Source organism: Carcharodon carcharias, chromosome 16, assembly GCF_017639515.1.
Source record: "Carcharodon carcharias isolate sCarCar2 chromosome 16, sCarCar2.pri, whole genome shotgun sequence".
NCBI classification, from domain to species: Eukaryota; Metazoa; Chordata; class Chondrichthyes; order Lamniformes; family Lamnidae; genus Carcharodon; species Carcharodon carcharias.
The window spans coordinates 100,127,450-100,146,030 of NC_054482.1; the positions used below are offsets into that span (position 1 = coordinate 100,127,450).

General features: G+C 44.5%; 1 protein-coding gene across 1 annotated transcript in view; it reads right to left on the reverse strand.

Annotated features, from left to right (window-relative positions):
- Positions 1-9,434, reverse strand: part of LOC121289220 (very-long-chain enoyl-CoA reductase-like) — a 55,240-nt gene extending 45,806 nt beyond the window's left edge. The window contains exons 1-3 of the mRNA XM_041208433.1: positions 9,341-9,434; positions 8,903-8,954; positions 5,390-5,434 (exon numbers count right to left, since the gene is read on the reverse strand). Of these exons, the coding sequence (XP_041064367.1) occupies positions 5,390-5,434; positions 8,903-8,918 (61 nt within the window). The 5' untranslated portion in view covers positions 8,919-8,954; positions 9,341-9,434. The remainder of the gene's footprint in view (positions 1-5,389; positions 5,435-8,902; positions 8,955-9,340) is intronic.
- Positions 9,435-18,581: the final 9,147 nt, after the last annotated feature.

Consider the following 18,581-nt stretch of genomic DNA (forward strand, 5'->3'; position numbering starts at 1 on the left):
GTAATAGAGTAATAGAGTCATAGAGTGAGAGCTGTGTGTCCAGTTCACAGCCTCAGGGTACTCGCGCACTTGGCCTCACCACTGTGAGAGCGGATGAAAGAGCATGATGGTGTGCGTGGGTGAGGGTGAATGAGAACCCTGAGACTGGGAGCGAGCTAGACTTATGGACACACACACACACACACACACACACACACACACACACACACACACACACACACACACACACACACACTCCCTCTTCTCTTCTCACACCCCCTCTCCCCAACACCCACTCTCTCTACCCCCCACTCTCTCTACCCCCTTACACTGACTCACCCCCCAACACACTCACCCCCCCCGACATGCTCTCAATCCCCCACATACTCTCTCACCCCCCCCCACACTCTCCCAAACTCCCCACCATCTCTCACCCCTCACGCTCTCTCACTCCTTCTCACACTCTCTCACCCCCTTCGCGCTCTCTTCCCCCCTCACATTCTCTCACACGCCACATTTTCTGTCAACGCTCTCACAGTCTCTCACCACCACCGCCCCCCCACACTCTCTACCGCCTCTCACACTCTCTACACCCAGTTCGCACTCCCTTCCCCCCTCTCAAACTCTCCACCCCCTCTCAAACTCTCTACCCTCCTCTCACACTCTCTATTCCCCCTCACTCTCAACCCCTCCCCCTCACACTCTCTTCCCGCCTCCCACATTCTATTCCCTTCCTCACACTCTCTCCTCTCCCTCTCTGTTGCCCCCCCACCCCCCACCCCCCACCTCTCTCTCTCTCTCTCACAGTCCCAGTCACTCAATGACTCAAATGCCAATGGGCCCTGTTGGGGACTGCCTGGCCCTGAGCTGGCTGCTTCATGCCCTGCTCAGGTCTAGCTGGGCCCACTCTGGATGCCTGTGCCACGCTCTCTGCAGAATCTTCTATTCAAACTTACCTGTTTGACCGGCATTTTGAAAACTTGCTCCGGGGGCTGCATAGAGGGGCTTTGTGGGCCACACCAAGCCAAAGGCTGTATGTTGGACAAGCCTGCATTAAACTGAGGCCCCATCTGCCTGTTCTGGTGGATGTATAGGAACTCATGGGATTGTTTTGCATAGGGCAGGGGAGTTCTTCCTGTTGTCCTGACCAATATTTACCCCTCAATCCACACCATACCCAAAAAAAAATCTGGCCATTGTCACATTGCTGATTGTGGGAGTTGCTGTGTGCAAATTGGCTGCTGCATTTCCTATGTTAACAACTGTGGCTCCTGTTCAAAAACACTTCATTGGCTGTAAAGTGCTTTGAGAGAGTGTGAAAAACAACCATCCAGCATTGCGTGCATGTATGAATATATATGTAGGTTTACGTATGTATGTGGAGGACAACTTTGATGCCCCCACAGTTAAGTAGGCTCCTGCTACTCACTGTTAAGCCATGCACGTGAATGGCAGACATTTAAACATGGTATTGGAGAGTGGGCCCCATACCCTCCAGGAGAGGATGTGAGGGCTCCAAGGGCCCCCAGCCCTGAGCCTATCAGAGTTTGTGGGCTAACATTTCACTGTGCCGTACACAGTTTGATCAAAGTGGGTGGTCGACAGATGTGCAACTCAATCCATATTAGTTTCAGCCCAGTGACTAGAACCTCAATGTCACATCCACTAGACGCCATACATGCCCTTGCAAGCAGATTCTTTCAGCAGGAAGCATTTCTGAAATTCCAGGACTATTAAGGTGGATAAACAGTGCATGGTATTTGTGAGTCAGTTGCGAGTCAGTAAGGCACCGTTGTTCAATCCCTTCATCCCCTGCAAATTTTAAAAAGAAAGCCAAATTGTCGATTCAGCTGAATGAAATGGCCGGGGTCCAAGCGAAGGCTCCAGTCGTTCAAATTGTGTTTGCACCAACTGAAATGAGGAGGAATTGCTTCTCTCGGGAGGCTATTAGGCTTTGGAATTCTCTACCCCAGAGTTCAGTGGGGGCTGGGTCATTGGATATATTCAAGGAAGAGGAAGACAGATTTTTGATCTCCAAGAGAGTCCTGGGTTATGGGTGGGGGAGGCAGGAAGATGGAGTTAGGGCCACAATCAAATCAGCCTTGATCTTGTTGGGGGGGGCTTGAAAGGCCGAATGATCTACTCCTGCTCCCACTTCTTATGTCCCTGTGTAAATGATAGCGACTAAATTAACCTATTTAGGGATGGAACAGATGCCAACATCTCCTCCAGACAGCACCACTAAAGATGACACACGTAGAATCAGACAGCACAGAAGGCAGCCATTCAGCCCACCAGGTCTATGCCAGCTCTTTGAAAAAGTCTCACTTTCCTGCTCTTTCCGCATAGCCCTGAAAATTTTTCCTTTTAACCATATACCTGATTCCCTTTCGAAAGTTGCTATCGAACATTCTAATAAATTCAAATTGCTGGAGAACACAAGTAATAGTGTTAGTCTTAAAGCATTATTTGTTGATGTAATGGGTTCACTGATATTGTGCTTGTGGCCTTTCAACATGGTCTCTCATTTCAGATCTTGCCTGCATCACAGAATCACAGAGCAGAAGAGGCCCTTCGGCCCATCAAGTCTGCACCGACATGTGAGAAACACCTGACCTACCTACCTAATCCCATTTACCAGCACTTGGCCCATAGCCTTGAATGTTATGACGTGCCAAGTGCTCATCCGGGTACTTTTTAAAGGATGTGAGGCAACCCGCCTCCACCACCCTCCCAGGCAGTGCATTCCAGACCATCAGCACCCTCTGGGTAAAAAGGTTTTCCTCACATCCCCCCTAAACCTCCTGCCCCTCACCTTGAACTTTTGTCCCCTCATGACTGACCCTTTAAACAAGGGGAACAGCTGCTCCCTATCCACCCTGTCCATGCCCCTCATAATCTTGTACACCTCGATCAGGTTACCCCTCAGTCTTCTCTGCTCCAACGAAAGCCACCCAAGTCTATCCAACCTCTCTTCATAACTTAAATGTTTCATCCCAGGCAACATCCTGGTGAATCTCCTCTGCACCCCTTCCAGTTCAATCACATCCTTCCTATCCAGCTGTGGCCTCACCAAAGTTCTATACAACTCCAAATGACCTCCCTACTTTTGTAATCTATGCTTCAATTGATAAAGGCAAATGTCCCATATGCCTTTTTCACCACCTCACTAACATACCCCTCCACCTTCAGAGATCTATGGACACACATGCCAAGGTCCCTTTGTTCTTCAGAACTTCCTAGTGTCATGCCGTTCATTGAAAACTTCCTTGTCAAATTACTCCTTCCAAAGTGTATCACCTCACACTTTTCAGAGTTAAATTCCATCTGCCACTTATCTACCCATTTGACCATCCCATCTATATCTTCCTGTAGCCCAAGACACTCAACCTCACTATTAACCACCCGGCCAATCTTTGTGAAGTATTCACATGAAGTAAATCTCCTTCGGAGAGTTCCAGTTGTAAAAGAATACAGACATTAACATTCCTCCTCCTGAATCTCCGGTTATTAGCTCCTTGTGGGGTCTTGCTGTTTACAAAGTTGACTATCAGTGATCGCACATTACAACAGTGGGTACACGCCAAAGCAAAAGCACTTGATTGGATGTTAAAGTGTTTTGAGGTGTCCTGAGGTTGTGAAAGGTGCTATGTAAATGCAAGTCTGTCTTTCTCTTATTTCAGGTTTGTATGAAATCAGACAAAGCATTATCAAAAAAAAACCTCTGTATAATTTACCTGAAACAGCCCTAAACAACTGATCAAAGTGAAAGGAAAGGCTGTTAAGACAGTTTGGTTTGTTGCAAATCGGTCCTTGGATGTTCTTGAATCTATGATTTCTCTGCGCAAAGAATCAGGATGTTACTCTGCTTGGAGCAGCTATCCCAAAAGGAATAAGCAGTTTGGACCAGTATTCCATTCAGTTTTTACTGGTATTGAATTTTAAGGTATACAGGACCAGTTTGGACCAGTATGCTAAATTCCCAGTTTTTTACTGGTTTTTCCTTCTGGGAGGGCTTCCCAAACTGGGGGGTCACGAGATGAGATTCTCGGGTCACGAGCTGCAAGGTAGCAATGGCTGCCCTAGAACTCTGCCTGGATATGTTTAGCTGTGAGGCCCCTTTCAATCCTCACTTTCTTTTCAATGGTGGGGGTGGTCTAAATGACTGATGTTTGAGACCTGATTCCTGCTCCAGTTAAATGGTAGGTTTTTAAAAATTCTTTTCTTTTATATTTATTGGATGTGGGCATCACTGGCTAGGCCAGCATTTATTGCCCATCCCTAATTCAGAAAGCATTTAAGAGTCAACCACATTGCTATGAGCTAGGAGTCACATGTAGGCCAGACCAGGTAAGGGCAGCAGATTTCCTTCCCTGAAAGTGAACCAGATGGGTTTTTACAACAATTGATTCATGGTCATCAATTTTTATTCAATTCAAATTCCCCCAACTGCCTTGGCAGGATTTGAACCCAGGTCCCCAGACCATCATCCTGGGTCTCTGGATTACTAGTCCAGCAACAATACCACCACGCCAAGAGCTCCCCCTGAAGATTTCACTTCACCACAGCCACCACACTGTCCTCCCAACCAATCCCGCTCTCACGTCTCCCACAGAGGGTCTGAGGGGTATTAGGAGATCCAAACTTACCTTGTCACTGGGCAGAGGTCAGGAACTACAAGTCCTGACTGGCCTCAGGAGATTCCACATATGCGCAGATCAGGAGTGGGCAGCGCATGCAGAGTCCTGCGTTTTAGAGTTCTTTGGGCCAAGGTCAAAGGCCCAGAGAAAAACAAGGGTGGTGAAAAACCAAACCATGTGACCTAGGAGCGGGGCACCATTCCAGAGAGGAGTCCCACACAGGGGACAAGGAGAGATCTTAGGGAGAGAGAGGGGACCGGGGAAGGAACCACCAGGAAGAGGAGACTACCCATAGGAACCACCGGGGAAAGGAGCGAAAAAAGAAGCTTCTTGCATTAAAAAAAGGTGCAGTTGGCAGGCTCCAAGTAACGAGGGCTTTGGAAAAACCCTGAGGAGCTGAAAAGGCAGCAGAAGATCGGTGCTGCCTTCGGAGCAAGGGTAATCCTTTGGGGCAATGCTCAGCACGGCTGGAGAGCTAAAGTTGGTGCTGGGGTGCAGCCTCAGAAACCCAGGGGAATGGAGTCTCAGGAGACTGGATTGAAACCCTGCGAGGTGAGCAGTCGTTGAGGTATTCTGAGTCAGGGCGACTTTTGGAGGGAATTCCAAGGCTAGATCTTCAATAGGGAAGAGTGAAGACTTGCAATTCCTCTTAAGAGTTAGTTCCTTATAAGTTAGTTAACCATATCTGAACTAACATTGTAAAAGCTGGATAATTCTAAATACAATAAATAAATGCAGTTTAAGTTTGTACATAGCAACAAGGTACTTACTGGGATCTAATCTGATGGACTGCCTTGCTGGGTACCACTGAGGGTCTGAAAAGGAAATGCAAAAATAGGATTTATCTGTTCTTGTAAGATGTAGCGAGTTTGGGAATAGATTGATTCCAGATCAAGGAGTCTACATTTCCCATTGGAACATAATTCTGATCCGGACCGCAGTGCAATCGGACTCCTGTCTGCCCAAACTCACCCATGTCAATTTGCCATGTTTTCCAGGATCAGCAATATTTGCATAATTGGAGTAAACATTGAAAGAGGCTGTCATTCCCCTGTCCAAGAAATGAGGAGTATCAAGAACCTGCCATGCCCTATGTGGGCTTTTTCCGTAATGCCCATTTTATACCCACTCCCTTGCTCGTGTCCAATAGCCTTACACATTTTCCCCCTTTCAATTAATTATCCAATTCCCTTTAGGAAGCTATTATGGAATCTGCTTTCAGACCGGACATTGTGGATTATAACAACTCGCTGTGTAAAAAAAATTCTCCTCATCTCTCTTCTGGTGATTTTGACAATTACCTTAAATCTGTGCCTTCTGGTTACTGACCCTCTCGCAAATGGAAACATTTCCTCCCCATGTACTCTATCAAAACCCCCTATAATTTTGAGCACTTCTATTAAATCTCCCCTTAACCTTTTATGTTCAAAAGAGAACAATCCTAGTTTCACTAGTCTTTCCACATAGTTAAATGGCTCATCCCTGGTCTCATCTAGTAAATACCCTTCTAACCTTCTCCAGTACTTTGACATTCTTCCCAAAGTGTAGCTCCCTAAATTGTCCACTACGTTCCAACCGAGACCAAACCAATGAGCTATAACGGTTTTGCACAACTTCCTTGCTTTTATACTCTGTGCTTCTGTTTAGAAAGACAAGGGTCCCACATGCTTTTTTTTAAACAGCCAACTCAACTTGCCCTTCTGCCCTCAAAGATCTGTGTACATACACCTTGCACCTTTGGTCCTTCTGTTCCTCCATCCTTTTAAAATGCTAATATTTAGTTTCTATGGCCTCACTTCATCCTACTTTACAGAATACATCACTTCACACTTCTCTGCATTGAATTTAATTTACCATGTGTCTGCCCATATCACCAGCCTGTCTATGTCCTCCTGACATCTGTACTATCCTACATAAGAACATAAGAAATAGAAGCAGGAATAGACTACACGGCCTCTTGAGCCTGCTCCACCATTTAAGTGGTTGATCTCGGGCTTCAACTCCATTTTCCCACCTGTTCCCCATTTCCCCTTAATTCCCTGAGAGATCAAAAATCTGTCTATCCCAGCCTTAAATGTACCCAATGATAGAGCATTCACAACCCTCTGGAGTAGAGAATTCCAAAGATTCACAATCCTTTGAGTGAAGAACTTTGTCCCCATCTCAGTCCAAAATGACCGGCCCCTTACCCTGAGACAGTGCCCTCATGTTATAGATTCCCCGACCAATGGAAATGATCTCTCAGCATCCACCCTATCAAGCCCATTCAGAATTTTGTAGGTTTCAATGAGATCACCTCTCCTTCTTCTAAATTTCAGAGACTATAAGCCCAATTTACTCAGCCTCTCATCCTAGGACAATACCCTCAACCCAGGGACCAATTTAGTGAACCTTCACTGTGCCGCCTCCAATGCAAGTATATCCTTTCTTAAATGTAGAGACCAAAGCTCCATACAGTATTCCAGACGTGGTCTCACCAAATTCCTGTACAACTGCAGCCAAGACTTCTTTATTCCTGTTCTCCAATCCTCTTGCAATAAAGGCCAACATGCCATTTGCATTCCTAATTGCCTCTGCACCTGCCTACTAACTTTCCCCATTCCCTGTGGCAGCTTCACTTCACTGTTCCTTTTCACCGTTCACTACTTCTCTGAACTTTGTGCCATCTGTAAACTTTGAAATTGTATCCTGTGTAGCCGCGCCCAGGTCATTAATACACATAATCAAAAACAGCAGCGCTCTTAATGCCAATCCCTGGTAGACTTTTAAGGTTACGTACTCTTTTTTGGCCATAATCAGTCTCACCTTGCTTTGACTGTTCTTTTACTGTTTATATGTTTATGAAGGATGTTCTGTTTTATGTTACTCATTTACCTATTCTCTTACACAATCTCAGTCCCTCATATTTCCTCTTTCAAATCTTCTCTCCATTTTCAGCATTACGCTTCATTCTCTACTTTACTATGAACTTGACATTTATCACAAGCCTCTACTTTCTGTTTCATTTTAATCTCTACAGGCTGAATTTTCCAGGGGACATTGAAGGTCCCAACACCAGAACTGAAACCGGGAGGTGAGCCTGCTCTGCAGGCAGTGGGACCCAGAGGCTGCATGCAGTTACCAGGGCACCTTCCATCCTCCCCAACACCACCACCACCACTACAGGAGCTGCTAGCCCAATCAGAAGGCCAGTAGCTCAGCCGCACCATCGCTAGCATTGGCCATTGCTGAGGCTGCAGCTGCAGCATGAGGGCATATTGATGGTGAGGCACTCTCAAAGAGCAAATAGGTTTTTCCTGTGGGATAGCCATGGCCAGGCAGGTAGGCTCCAGCAATTGGTGTGGGGGTGTCACGGTGCGCTGGTAGCATCATTGCTACAGGGACACCCATTGCCACCTTGGGGACCTTCGTGGGGCTATGGAGTGCCCTTAAAGGTTCCCCCAAATCCCACCCCACCCCCCCCCCCCCCACCCCCCGACCCCAAGAACCCACTGGTCAGGCTGCCCAGGGTTTACCTGACAATCTCCCCACACAGTGGTGGACCCTCTCGAAATGCCTACAGGAGCAGGAAGTGGCCCTTAATTGACCACTTAAGTGGCTGAACTAGCTGACCAGTGGGCAGCCACGAAGACAAGATTCCCACCACTGCCAATGTGCCCTGGTGGCAGGAATACATCAGGCTCCCCTCCCAATGCCTTTCTCTACCTTATTGCCAGCCCTCCTAGCTGTCTCCCAGCTCGCCACAATGGGCAAGGAAATTCAGCCCTGTATCTTTAGCCATGAAGGGATCTCTAACTGTGAGTGTCTTTCTTATCCCCATCATAGAAATATGTCAGGTCTGCTCCCAATCTTCCTCCTTTCTGAAGGCCTGCCATTGCTCATTTACTGTTTTACCTCTATTTGTTTCCCTGCATTCTAGCTATCAGATTTCACTGAGCACATCCTCCTAATAACCATTGTTAAATTTATCCCTAAGGGCAGCTGGTGGAGCGAGGAATAAATAGATCAGATCCAGGAATTGTCACCAGTCCAAAAGGATTTGTATGTAACGATTTACAACCCCCCAGGACTTTTGCTTTACAAACTACCTCAATTCCATGTAGCAAAGGGAAGGAATATCTGGATTAAAAATAACAATGTAGCAAAACATTAAACTGAGTTTTGACAGAAAGAAAATAAAGCAATGGATAAAGTAAAAACAAAAACAGGCAAATTAATTCAAAATATGACAAGGATGCTGTCATTGGGATTTCTAGAAAGTCTTCTCGAATACTTTTACTTACACGACTTATGGAACATGGATTTTATTTCACCAACCGTAGCATTTGGCTCCACCTAAATACGATGCAAAGAAAATGCAGTCAATAGCTCCACATACTACAAATTCGAAGCAGAAAGGGAATCTGACAATTGCAATGCAGATTTCAGGAGAAAGAGCCTTAAAATGTGCAGTACCAAAGACACAATCGTTCATTAAAGGGACATTCTGATGCTCAGGAGCACAACAGCAGCTAAATAAATTCCACTGCCCTGCAACAAAATCAGGATTTTTCAACAGCACCTAATCCGGGTTTCATTCTTTGTGACATAGTTTAATATGCATCAACTAAGTCACTTCAAAAGCATTCCTTCACATCAATTAATCACTTGCAAAATCAATTGTGCAGCGGTAATAACCATACATGAGGGATTTGTTTTAAAGGTAATGTTTATAATCTCACCTTGTCGAGGAAGCAGAGCTGCTCCTTGGTCTTGGCATCAAGGATTTCCACCTCAAAGAAAACAAAAGATTTTGCTTTTTTAGTTGTGGTTGACGATTCCCTTGCTTGCTGCGTGATGGTAGCAGTGACTGCTTTCTTCTTTAAACTAGACGCAGTAAATACAGTTGTTAAGTCTATCGTCTGCATTGGTGCCATTGCTTTTCAGTGTGCACACGAATAACATCTAAATGTTGCACAAAGAATTCAGAAGGCACCTAGCAGTACAAGTGTGAAACAAGTGGCAAACACGCATGTCCCTGACATTTCCAGACGGTAATAAGTGTAAAGAGGCATCATGACAGGAGCATGACAGAACAACCCAACTGATGGAAATGGCCTTGTAACTTAATACTCCAGAAAAAATACTCTATCAGACATGGTTATAATTGAGCAGCTCCTTATGTTTTAATCCAGCATTTCACTCATCCTTCAAACTGATGGCTTGTAATAGTTACAGAAAACTAGATCACCAAAAAAATGTTATCTGGCAAACACTTTGAATGTAAAACCTTCAGTTGAAAGCACCACATGTGGGAGCAAAGCAGTGTAACTGGACCAGCATACCATTCATTTCAAAATATCTCACATTGCCGGTGAGTGTGCCTGCGTGAATATCGTACATACATATCAACACGTTTTTCTGTGCATTATATAAACAAACTGATGCTTTGTGTAAGGTTTGCTAACTGCCCCTTTAGCAGGATGCCCAAGAACTAGTGTTACGAGCCCAGACCGCACTCCCAAATTTTAGTACAATCTCGTCATGATCCCCAAATTTTGTTGCCAGTTAGGAACCAGTAATCTATTTTGTTGTTAAAGACGACAAAATTTGAAATCCCAGTAATTCATAAAGAGAACAAAGCCACAACATTCCACAGTTTTAAACAAACAGAAGAAATTTTACTATACGAGAGTCAGCAAAACAATCAACATCATCTATCGCATACTCTAACATCCAGAATTAACATGAGGTAAACATGAATTAACATACAAACTGTGGTCAAGTACACCACAAACTGCACGTTAAATGGCAGACATAAACAAGATAGATTCCACAAGTTTCCTAAGTAACCCACCCAGACATCAGTGAGTCACAAAAATTCTTCAAAGTCTGTCTACCTCACAAGGGATTTCAGCTCCTCTCTTTTGAGGATCTAGCATCAGATTTCCTTCAACAGCAGCTCCAACTCAGACTGCCCGAACAACTGCTCACCTCCTAGTTGCTCAATCTCTCCACTGAAGACTGTGTCCCACTGGATTCATAAGGCTGCACCCCAGCATCTAGCTATCAGCATGATTCCAGCCCTAGCTACACTGAGCAGAGCCCCACTGCCCATGGGCTTTCCTTTGCCTCAACTGTCAGCTTCACAGAGCTATCACTACCTCCCCTCAACCCAGGCTTGTCTGAGCCTCAGCTCTCTCAGCAGCACAAAGCCAATGGCAGCACTTCAGCTGCATGGCGCTGACCCTCCTCTCCATCTGCTCCCAATGGGACGCTGTTCACTCTGCCCCCTTGAACCGATCTGTGTGACCTGTTAATATTTTCTACTAGGGCTCCACCACAGCTCTTAGGCAGGATCAAATGGGTCCAAGTTGGGTACATTCTGTGCCTTAAATATTACAATACGTGGTCAACCGTAGGTTGTAAAATTACAGGTGTGAAATTACCATTAATCCAGACCAAAAATACCAAGATAAAAATCTAAAAATAAAGATACATCTCACATTAGTTTGTAAAATCCGGAGAATTTGGGATTGAGGATGAGTTTACATCTAGTAAATTGAAACAGGAGCATTATATTTGAAGGAATATTTTTTTAAGATTTAAAAACAACCAAGGATAATATCTGATTGTCATGTTTACTTGGCTTTGTCATTTTTGAAAGCCATTTTCTAAAGGGACCCAGGAGTAACTCTTACAGAAACCCGTGAATGTGAAATGTGGGTAGAAGCAATGCACCTTAGTCCAATGTAAGAAGCAGACCCAATCCTGTTTTACAACAGTGATGTTACTTAGTGCTCAATAGCAACTTGGATTTCTATAGCACCTTTAGAGTAGTAAATCATCCAATGGCACTTCACAGGAGCGTTAAGAGACAAAATGTGATACCAAGCCATATGAGGAGATACCAGGACAGGTAACCAAGACCTTAATTAAAGAGGTAGGTTTTAAGAAGCACCTCAAAGTAGAAGAGAGAGAAAGGAAAGCGGAGAGGTTTATGGAGGGAATTCCAGAGTTTGCAGCCTGGGCAGCTGAAAGCATACACTGAAAATTTCAAAGATCCAGTAGATTTCACTATGACAAGAGAACATTTTTTCAAAAGATACATTAGTTGGAAAATTAAAGTCTTTTCAGTGTACTTTTTGACTTTGAGCAATAATGTAACATAGCCGATGTTTCTGTTGCCAGTTTTACATCTCTCCTGACTTTTCATTTCTGTTCACTTCGATGGAAATGAAAATTGGCAGCGATGTATATCGGACTGCTGAATCAATTTCGCACATTTTGAGACTGAATTCATAGTTTTGACAGAATCCCCCGAAAAGATGTCAGAACAATATTTGCACACATGATGTAGGGAGTGAACAATATAATCAGTATTACATAGAAGTACCTTTCTAGCACATGCTCCTAGTTTATGTAGTGGCTTTTATCTGACCTTGTGATGTGGGCCCTGCTTTACAAGGCGCCTTCCCCAGCTGATAAGCTGTCTACTAGCAATTATTTTTACAACTCCAAGGGCTGTGAGACTCCCTTAGGAGGGCGTTAGGATCCAACCATGGAATGTGGACTAGTGTCAACCTGCACAGGCTTTTATACCTGAAAGGCATCAGTGAAACAGTTGGGTTTTTACAACCTTCAATGTTTTTCTTTGTGAGGTCCTGGCCTACAAATTGCCAGATTGGAATAGGTTGTATCTGAAGTCATAAATCTCTGGGTTGTTAGTCCACTGTCATAACCACAAAGGCCCTGTACACCTGGGGGGCAAATGCCAAGGTCTGTAAACCAGGAATAACTGCAGTAGCCCAAAACACAAAGTTAATTGAAACTGTGCGACTGTATAAATGTGAGATAACTTTGCTGCCTTGAGGCAAAGTGAATGCCCTGATCCAAATATTATTTGTGCCACCTGGCCATAAATGGAATAGCTTTACAGTACTATCTTACCATTAATAGATTGGATAGATCGGCAAAGCAGCCTGCTTGATTGGCACCCCATCTACCATCTTCAATATTCACTCCCTCCACCATTGACACACAGTGGCAGCAGTGTGTACTATCTACAAGATGCACTGCAGCAACTCACCAAGGCTTCTTGACAGCACTTTCCAAACTTGTGACTGCTACCACCTAGAAGGACAAGGGCAGCAAATGCATGGGAACACCACCACCTCCAAGTTCCCCTCCAAGCCACACAGCTTCCTGACTTGGAAATATATCGCCGTTCCTTTACTGTCACTGAGTCAAAATCCTGGAACTCCCTTCCTTCCAGCACTGTGAATGTACCTACACCACACAGACGGCAGTGGTTCAAGAAGGCAGCTCACCACCACCTTCTCAATTGTAACTAAGGATGGGTCATAAATGCTGGCCTAGCCAGAGACACCAATACCCTGTGATGTCTGGGGTTGTTTTCTTTAGAGAAGACTGAGAGGAGATTTTATAGAGGTGTTCAAAGTCATGAGGAGCCTGGACAGAAATGATAGGGAGAAACTGTTCCCATTGGCAGAAGGGCTGAGAACCAAAGGAGACCCACTTAAGGATTTAACCAATTGGTGAAAGAACCCGAGCTGGACTGAGGAAAAATTTATCTTCATAGCAAGTGGAGGTTAGGAATGCACTGCCCGAGTGTGGTGGAGGCAGATTCAATAGTGGCTTTTGAAAGGGAATTGGATAATTATCTTAAGAGAAAATAGTTGCAGGACTATGGGAAAGTGCGGGAGAGTGGGATGAGGCGAGATACTCTTACAAAGAGCTGGCACGGACACGATGGGACGATGACCTCATTCAGTGCTCTAACTTCACTCTGATTCTATCATTAATATATCATTATGGTAATACACTTCCACAAATATAGTCTAACTATACTACACAACTAGAAGTGATAGTATTACAATACAGCAATGTTGTTCCCAACAAGATGCGCCTGGCTGCAGCTGTGCAGCAGTCTGGAATGTATTGCACAACTTCCTTCCATATTAAATACTGTGCCTGCAAAATTTAAAGGTATCACACAATGACAAAACAGACCACACACAACAGTGCAACACAACTATCAATTCATCTCTTATTGTGGCATTATTTACTGCACAGTAATGAATGCAAAAGTATTATATAGCCACCAGCATATCAGTGACACACTGGCATAAACACATTAGCATTGTAGTACTAAACAGTCACAAATATCTTAGTATTACAGTACAGAGCAACAAATATGTTAGTATTGCAGTTCCAGCCAGCTAGGAATATAACAGCTTGTAATTTAACACACGGCACAAATACAGTTGTATTGCAAGTCCACACATACAGTTGAATCACAGTATTAGAGGCAAACTGAATGATCCAAGAGTGAGGAAAACATTCATTAAAAACAAAGGACAGGTTTGGGATGAATTTTCTTTGTGGAGAGCAGAGGGTCGGTGCTTGGTGCCTATAATAGTGACCCTTAGTTAACTGTAACATTTTAAGCACAGAGTGTACCAATCTTTGGGATATCAGGTACGAGGCACCAAGTACAAGGTGGATTGGACTAAGTGCTCTCCATTGATATATTGTATGATGGTATTATATATATGGATGTAAATACAACAGCTCTTGTTATCACTATTGTCTTGCTATTTAAACTTGTGACTGTGGTTTCAGTTCCATCGTACGCTGGTTTGTGAACGGCTGGTGGGGCGAACTTTTAAATTTGCTCTTTTTCATAAATGTTCAAGACAGGTCTTCAAAGTTGTACTGTAAATAGGTAGTTGTATAGTAAGTAGATTTGAGGGAATACATCTGAACTCCAGAGGTGAGGTGAGAGTGACTGCCCTAGACCTCAAGGCAGCATTTGACAGAGTGTGGCATCAAGGAGCCCTAGCAAAACTGGAGTTATTGGGAATCAGGGGGAAAACTCTCCGTTGCTTGGAGTCAAACCTAACACAAACAAAGATGGTTGTGGTTGTTGCAGGTCAATCATCTCAGTTCCAGGATATCACTGCAGGAGTTCCTCAGGGTAGTGTCCCTCGGCCCAAACATCTTCAGTTTCTTCATCAATGACCTTCCTTCCATCATAAAATCAGAAGTGGGGATGTTCGCTGATGATTGCACAATATTCAGCACCATTCGCAACTCCTCAGATATTGAAGTAGTCCTTGCCCATATACAGCAAGATCTGGACAATATCCAGGCTTGGGGTGACAAATGGCAAGTAACATTCACGCCACACAAGTGCCAGGCAATGACCATCTCCAACAAGAGAGAATCTAAACATCCCCCCTTGACATTCAATTGCATTGCCATCTCTGAATCACCCCACAATCAACATCCTGGGGGTTACCATTGACCAGAAACTGAATTGGACTAGCCATTTAAATACTATGGCTACAAAAGCAGGTCAGAGGCTAGGAATCCTGTGGTGAGTAACTCACCTCCTGACTCCCCAAAGCCTGTCCACCATCTATCTACAAGGCACAAGGAGCGTGATGGAATAATCGCCACTTGTCTGGATGAGTCCAAAATCACTCAAGCTTGAAAGTATCCAGGACAAAGCAGTCCACTTGATTGGCACCACACCCATAAACATTCACTCCCTCCACTGCCGACGAACAGTGGCAGCAGTGTGTACCATCTACAAGGTGCACTGCAGTAACTCACCAAACCTCTTTAGACAACCCCTTCCAAACCCATGAGCATTACCATCTAGAAGGACAAGGGCAGCAGATAGATGGGAACACCACCACCTGGAAGTTCCATTGCAAGTCATTCACTATCCTGACTTGGAAATATATCCCCATTCCTTCACTGTTGCAGGGTTAAAATCCTGGAACTCCCTCCCTAACAGCACTGCAGGTATACCTACACCACATGGACTGCAGCGGTTCAAGAAGACAGCTTACTACCACCTTCTCAAGGGCAATTAGGGGTGGGCAATAAATGCTGCCCTAGCCAGCGATACCCACATCCTATGACAGAATTTTAAAAAATTGTCTAATTTAAGATATAACTGATTTTTTTTTATTTCATTCACAAGGTGTGGGCGTCCAGGTGTCAAGCTTCTTGAGTATTGTGGGAGCTGTACTCATCCAGGCAAATGGAGAATATTTCAACACACTCCTGACTGTGCTTTGTAGATGGTGGACAGGCTTTGGAGAGTCAGGATGTGAGTTACTCATTGCATGATTCCTAGTCTCTGACCTGCACTTGTAGCCACAGTATCTATATGGCTAGTCCAGCTCAGTTTCTGATCAATGGTAACCCTCAAGATGTTGATAGTGGGAGATTCAGTGATGGCAATGACATTGAATGTCAAGGGGCGTTGGCTAGATTCTCTCTTGTTGGAGATGGTCATTGCTTGATACTTGTGTGGCACGAATGTTACTTGCCACTTGTCAGCCCAAGCCTGGATATTGTGCATTTGGACATGGACTGCTTCAGTATCTGAGAAATCATGAATGGTGGTTAACATTGTGCAATCATCAGCAAACATCTCCACTTCTGACCTTATGATGGAAGGAAGGTCATTGATGAAGCAGTTGAAGATGGTTGGGCAAGGACACTACTCTGAGGAACTCCTGCAGTGATGTCCTGGAACTGAGATGACTGACCTCCAACAACCACAACCACCTTCCTTTATGCTAGGTATGACTCCAACCAGCGGAGAGTTTTCCCACATTGACTCCAGTTTTGCTAGGGCTCCTTGATGCCACACTCTGTCAAGCGTGGCCTCGACATCAGGGCAGTAACTCTCACCTCACCCCGGGAGTTCAGCTGTTTTCTCCATGTTTGAACCAAGGCTGTAATGAGGTCAAGAGCTGAGTGGCCCTGATGGAACCCAAACTGAGCAGGTTATTGCTAAGCAAGTGCCACTTGAAAGCATTGTTGATGACCCCTTCCATTACTTTACTGATGATTGAGAGTAGACTGATGGAGCGGTAATTGGCCAGGTTGGATTTGTCCTGCTCTTTGTGCACACAAGACATACCTGGGCAATTTTCCACATAGCCGGGTAGACGCCATTGTTGCAGCTGTACTGGAACAGATTGACTAGGGTGCAGCAAGTTCGGAAGCACAAGTCTTCAGTACTATCGCTAGAATATTGTCAGGGCCCATAGCCTTTGCAGTATCCAGTGCCATTCAGCCATTTCTTGATATCACGTGAATTGAATTGAATTGGCCGAAGACTGGCATCTGTGATGCTGGGGACCTCTGGAGGAAGCCGAGATGGATCTTCCACTCAGCCTTATCTTTTGCACTGATGTGCTGGGCTCCTCCATCATTGAGGATGGGGATATTTGTGGAGCCTCCACCTTGTGTAGGACAATACCATTGTATTTATGTCAGTGTAGTATTGTAATACATATTTATGACGATTAATACTGTAATACTGCTGATGATACCAATGGTATCGAAACAGTCAGGTTCAACCAAGAGTTTATTAATAATTTACTCTTTCCTGGTCTAAAGGGAGTTTGCTGCCAGTAATCTGATGGACCTTATGACCCCTAGGGCTGTTTCTTATTGTAACCCTCCTTATACATGTTAACAACAATAATTTGCATTTATATAGCACCATGTACAAGACACAAGTCATGAGTTTGATGGAACACTCTCCACTGGCCTGGATGAGTGCAGTCCCAATAACAGTCAAGAAGCTCAACACCATCCAAGACATTGGGATGAAAGCAAAATACTGTGGATGCTAGAAATCTGAAATAAAAATAAGAAATGCTGGAGAAATAGAGTTAACGTGAAGTCATACAGACTTGAAACGTTAACTGTGTTTCTCTCTCCACAGATCCTGCCAGACTTGCTGAGTTTTTCCAGCACTTACTGTTTTTATTACCATCCAAGACAATGTAGTTTGCTTGACTGGCACTCCACCCACCATCTTAAACATATACTCCCTCCACCACCAGTACACAGTGTACTACCTACAAGTTACACTGCAGCAAATTGCCAAGGCTGCTTTGATAAGGTCCTTGCGAATCCATGACCTACACCACCTAGAAGGACAGGGCAGCAGGCACCTGGGAACACCACTGCCTGCAAGCTCCCCTCCAAGTCACACCCCTACCTAACTTGGAACTATATCACTGTTCTTTCACAGTTGCTGGGTCAAAATCCTGGAATTACCTCCCTAACAACACTGTGAATGTACCGACGCCACATGCACAGCCGCAGTTCAAGAATGTGGCGCACTATCATCTTCTCAAGCGCAATTAGGGATAGGCAATAAATGCTGGCCTAGCAATGCTTACCTCCCAAGAAAGAATTTTTAAAAATTCTTTAACACAGTAAAATAGCCCAAGGAGCTTCGTGGGATTGTTATCACACAAAATTTGTCAAGATAGAAATTCACGAGTTGATGTGAGTAACAGATTTGATGTGTGAAATTATCCAGACTCCTGTGCTATTTTACATAAATCCAATTTTAACCTCAGTTTGCAGCACAGGGCATTTGAGGTCCCAAGCAAGGTCTGTGTTTGGAGGACGGAAGTTTGAATAATGCGAATAGAGAGACACAGGGGTGCAAAAGCAACAAGTGCTCTTCGATACACATGCATGTCAGGCTTATTAAAGGGTTGGTGTTAACCAGTACGCAAATGCTTGCTTAGCATTTAGTCTTTAACTCTATTGATGGCTGCACACCCAATATGTTATAACTGACTATTCTCTCTACAGTTATTCACTGCGCTACTGTGCATTTTCAGAATTTTCTCTTCTTATGTCCAGCTCCAGCTTTCTTTGTACAGTTATGAGGAATGGCAGCTCTAAGGCAGTTTAGTTTTGCTCCTCTGCCATCACAAATGTCATTGGTTTGTCTCTTTCAGTGTGCTCACCATCATTGTTAGTCTTTGTCTTCTTGCTTGTGTCTGTGTTTTTGCCAAGGTATTCTTTTACAGCTGTATCTCTTTTCTCTGCACCTGCTTCTAGCACTGACTCACTCCACATGGATTCCAGCTAAAGTTTCACCCTTTATCTTTCAGAGACAATCAT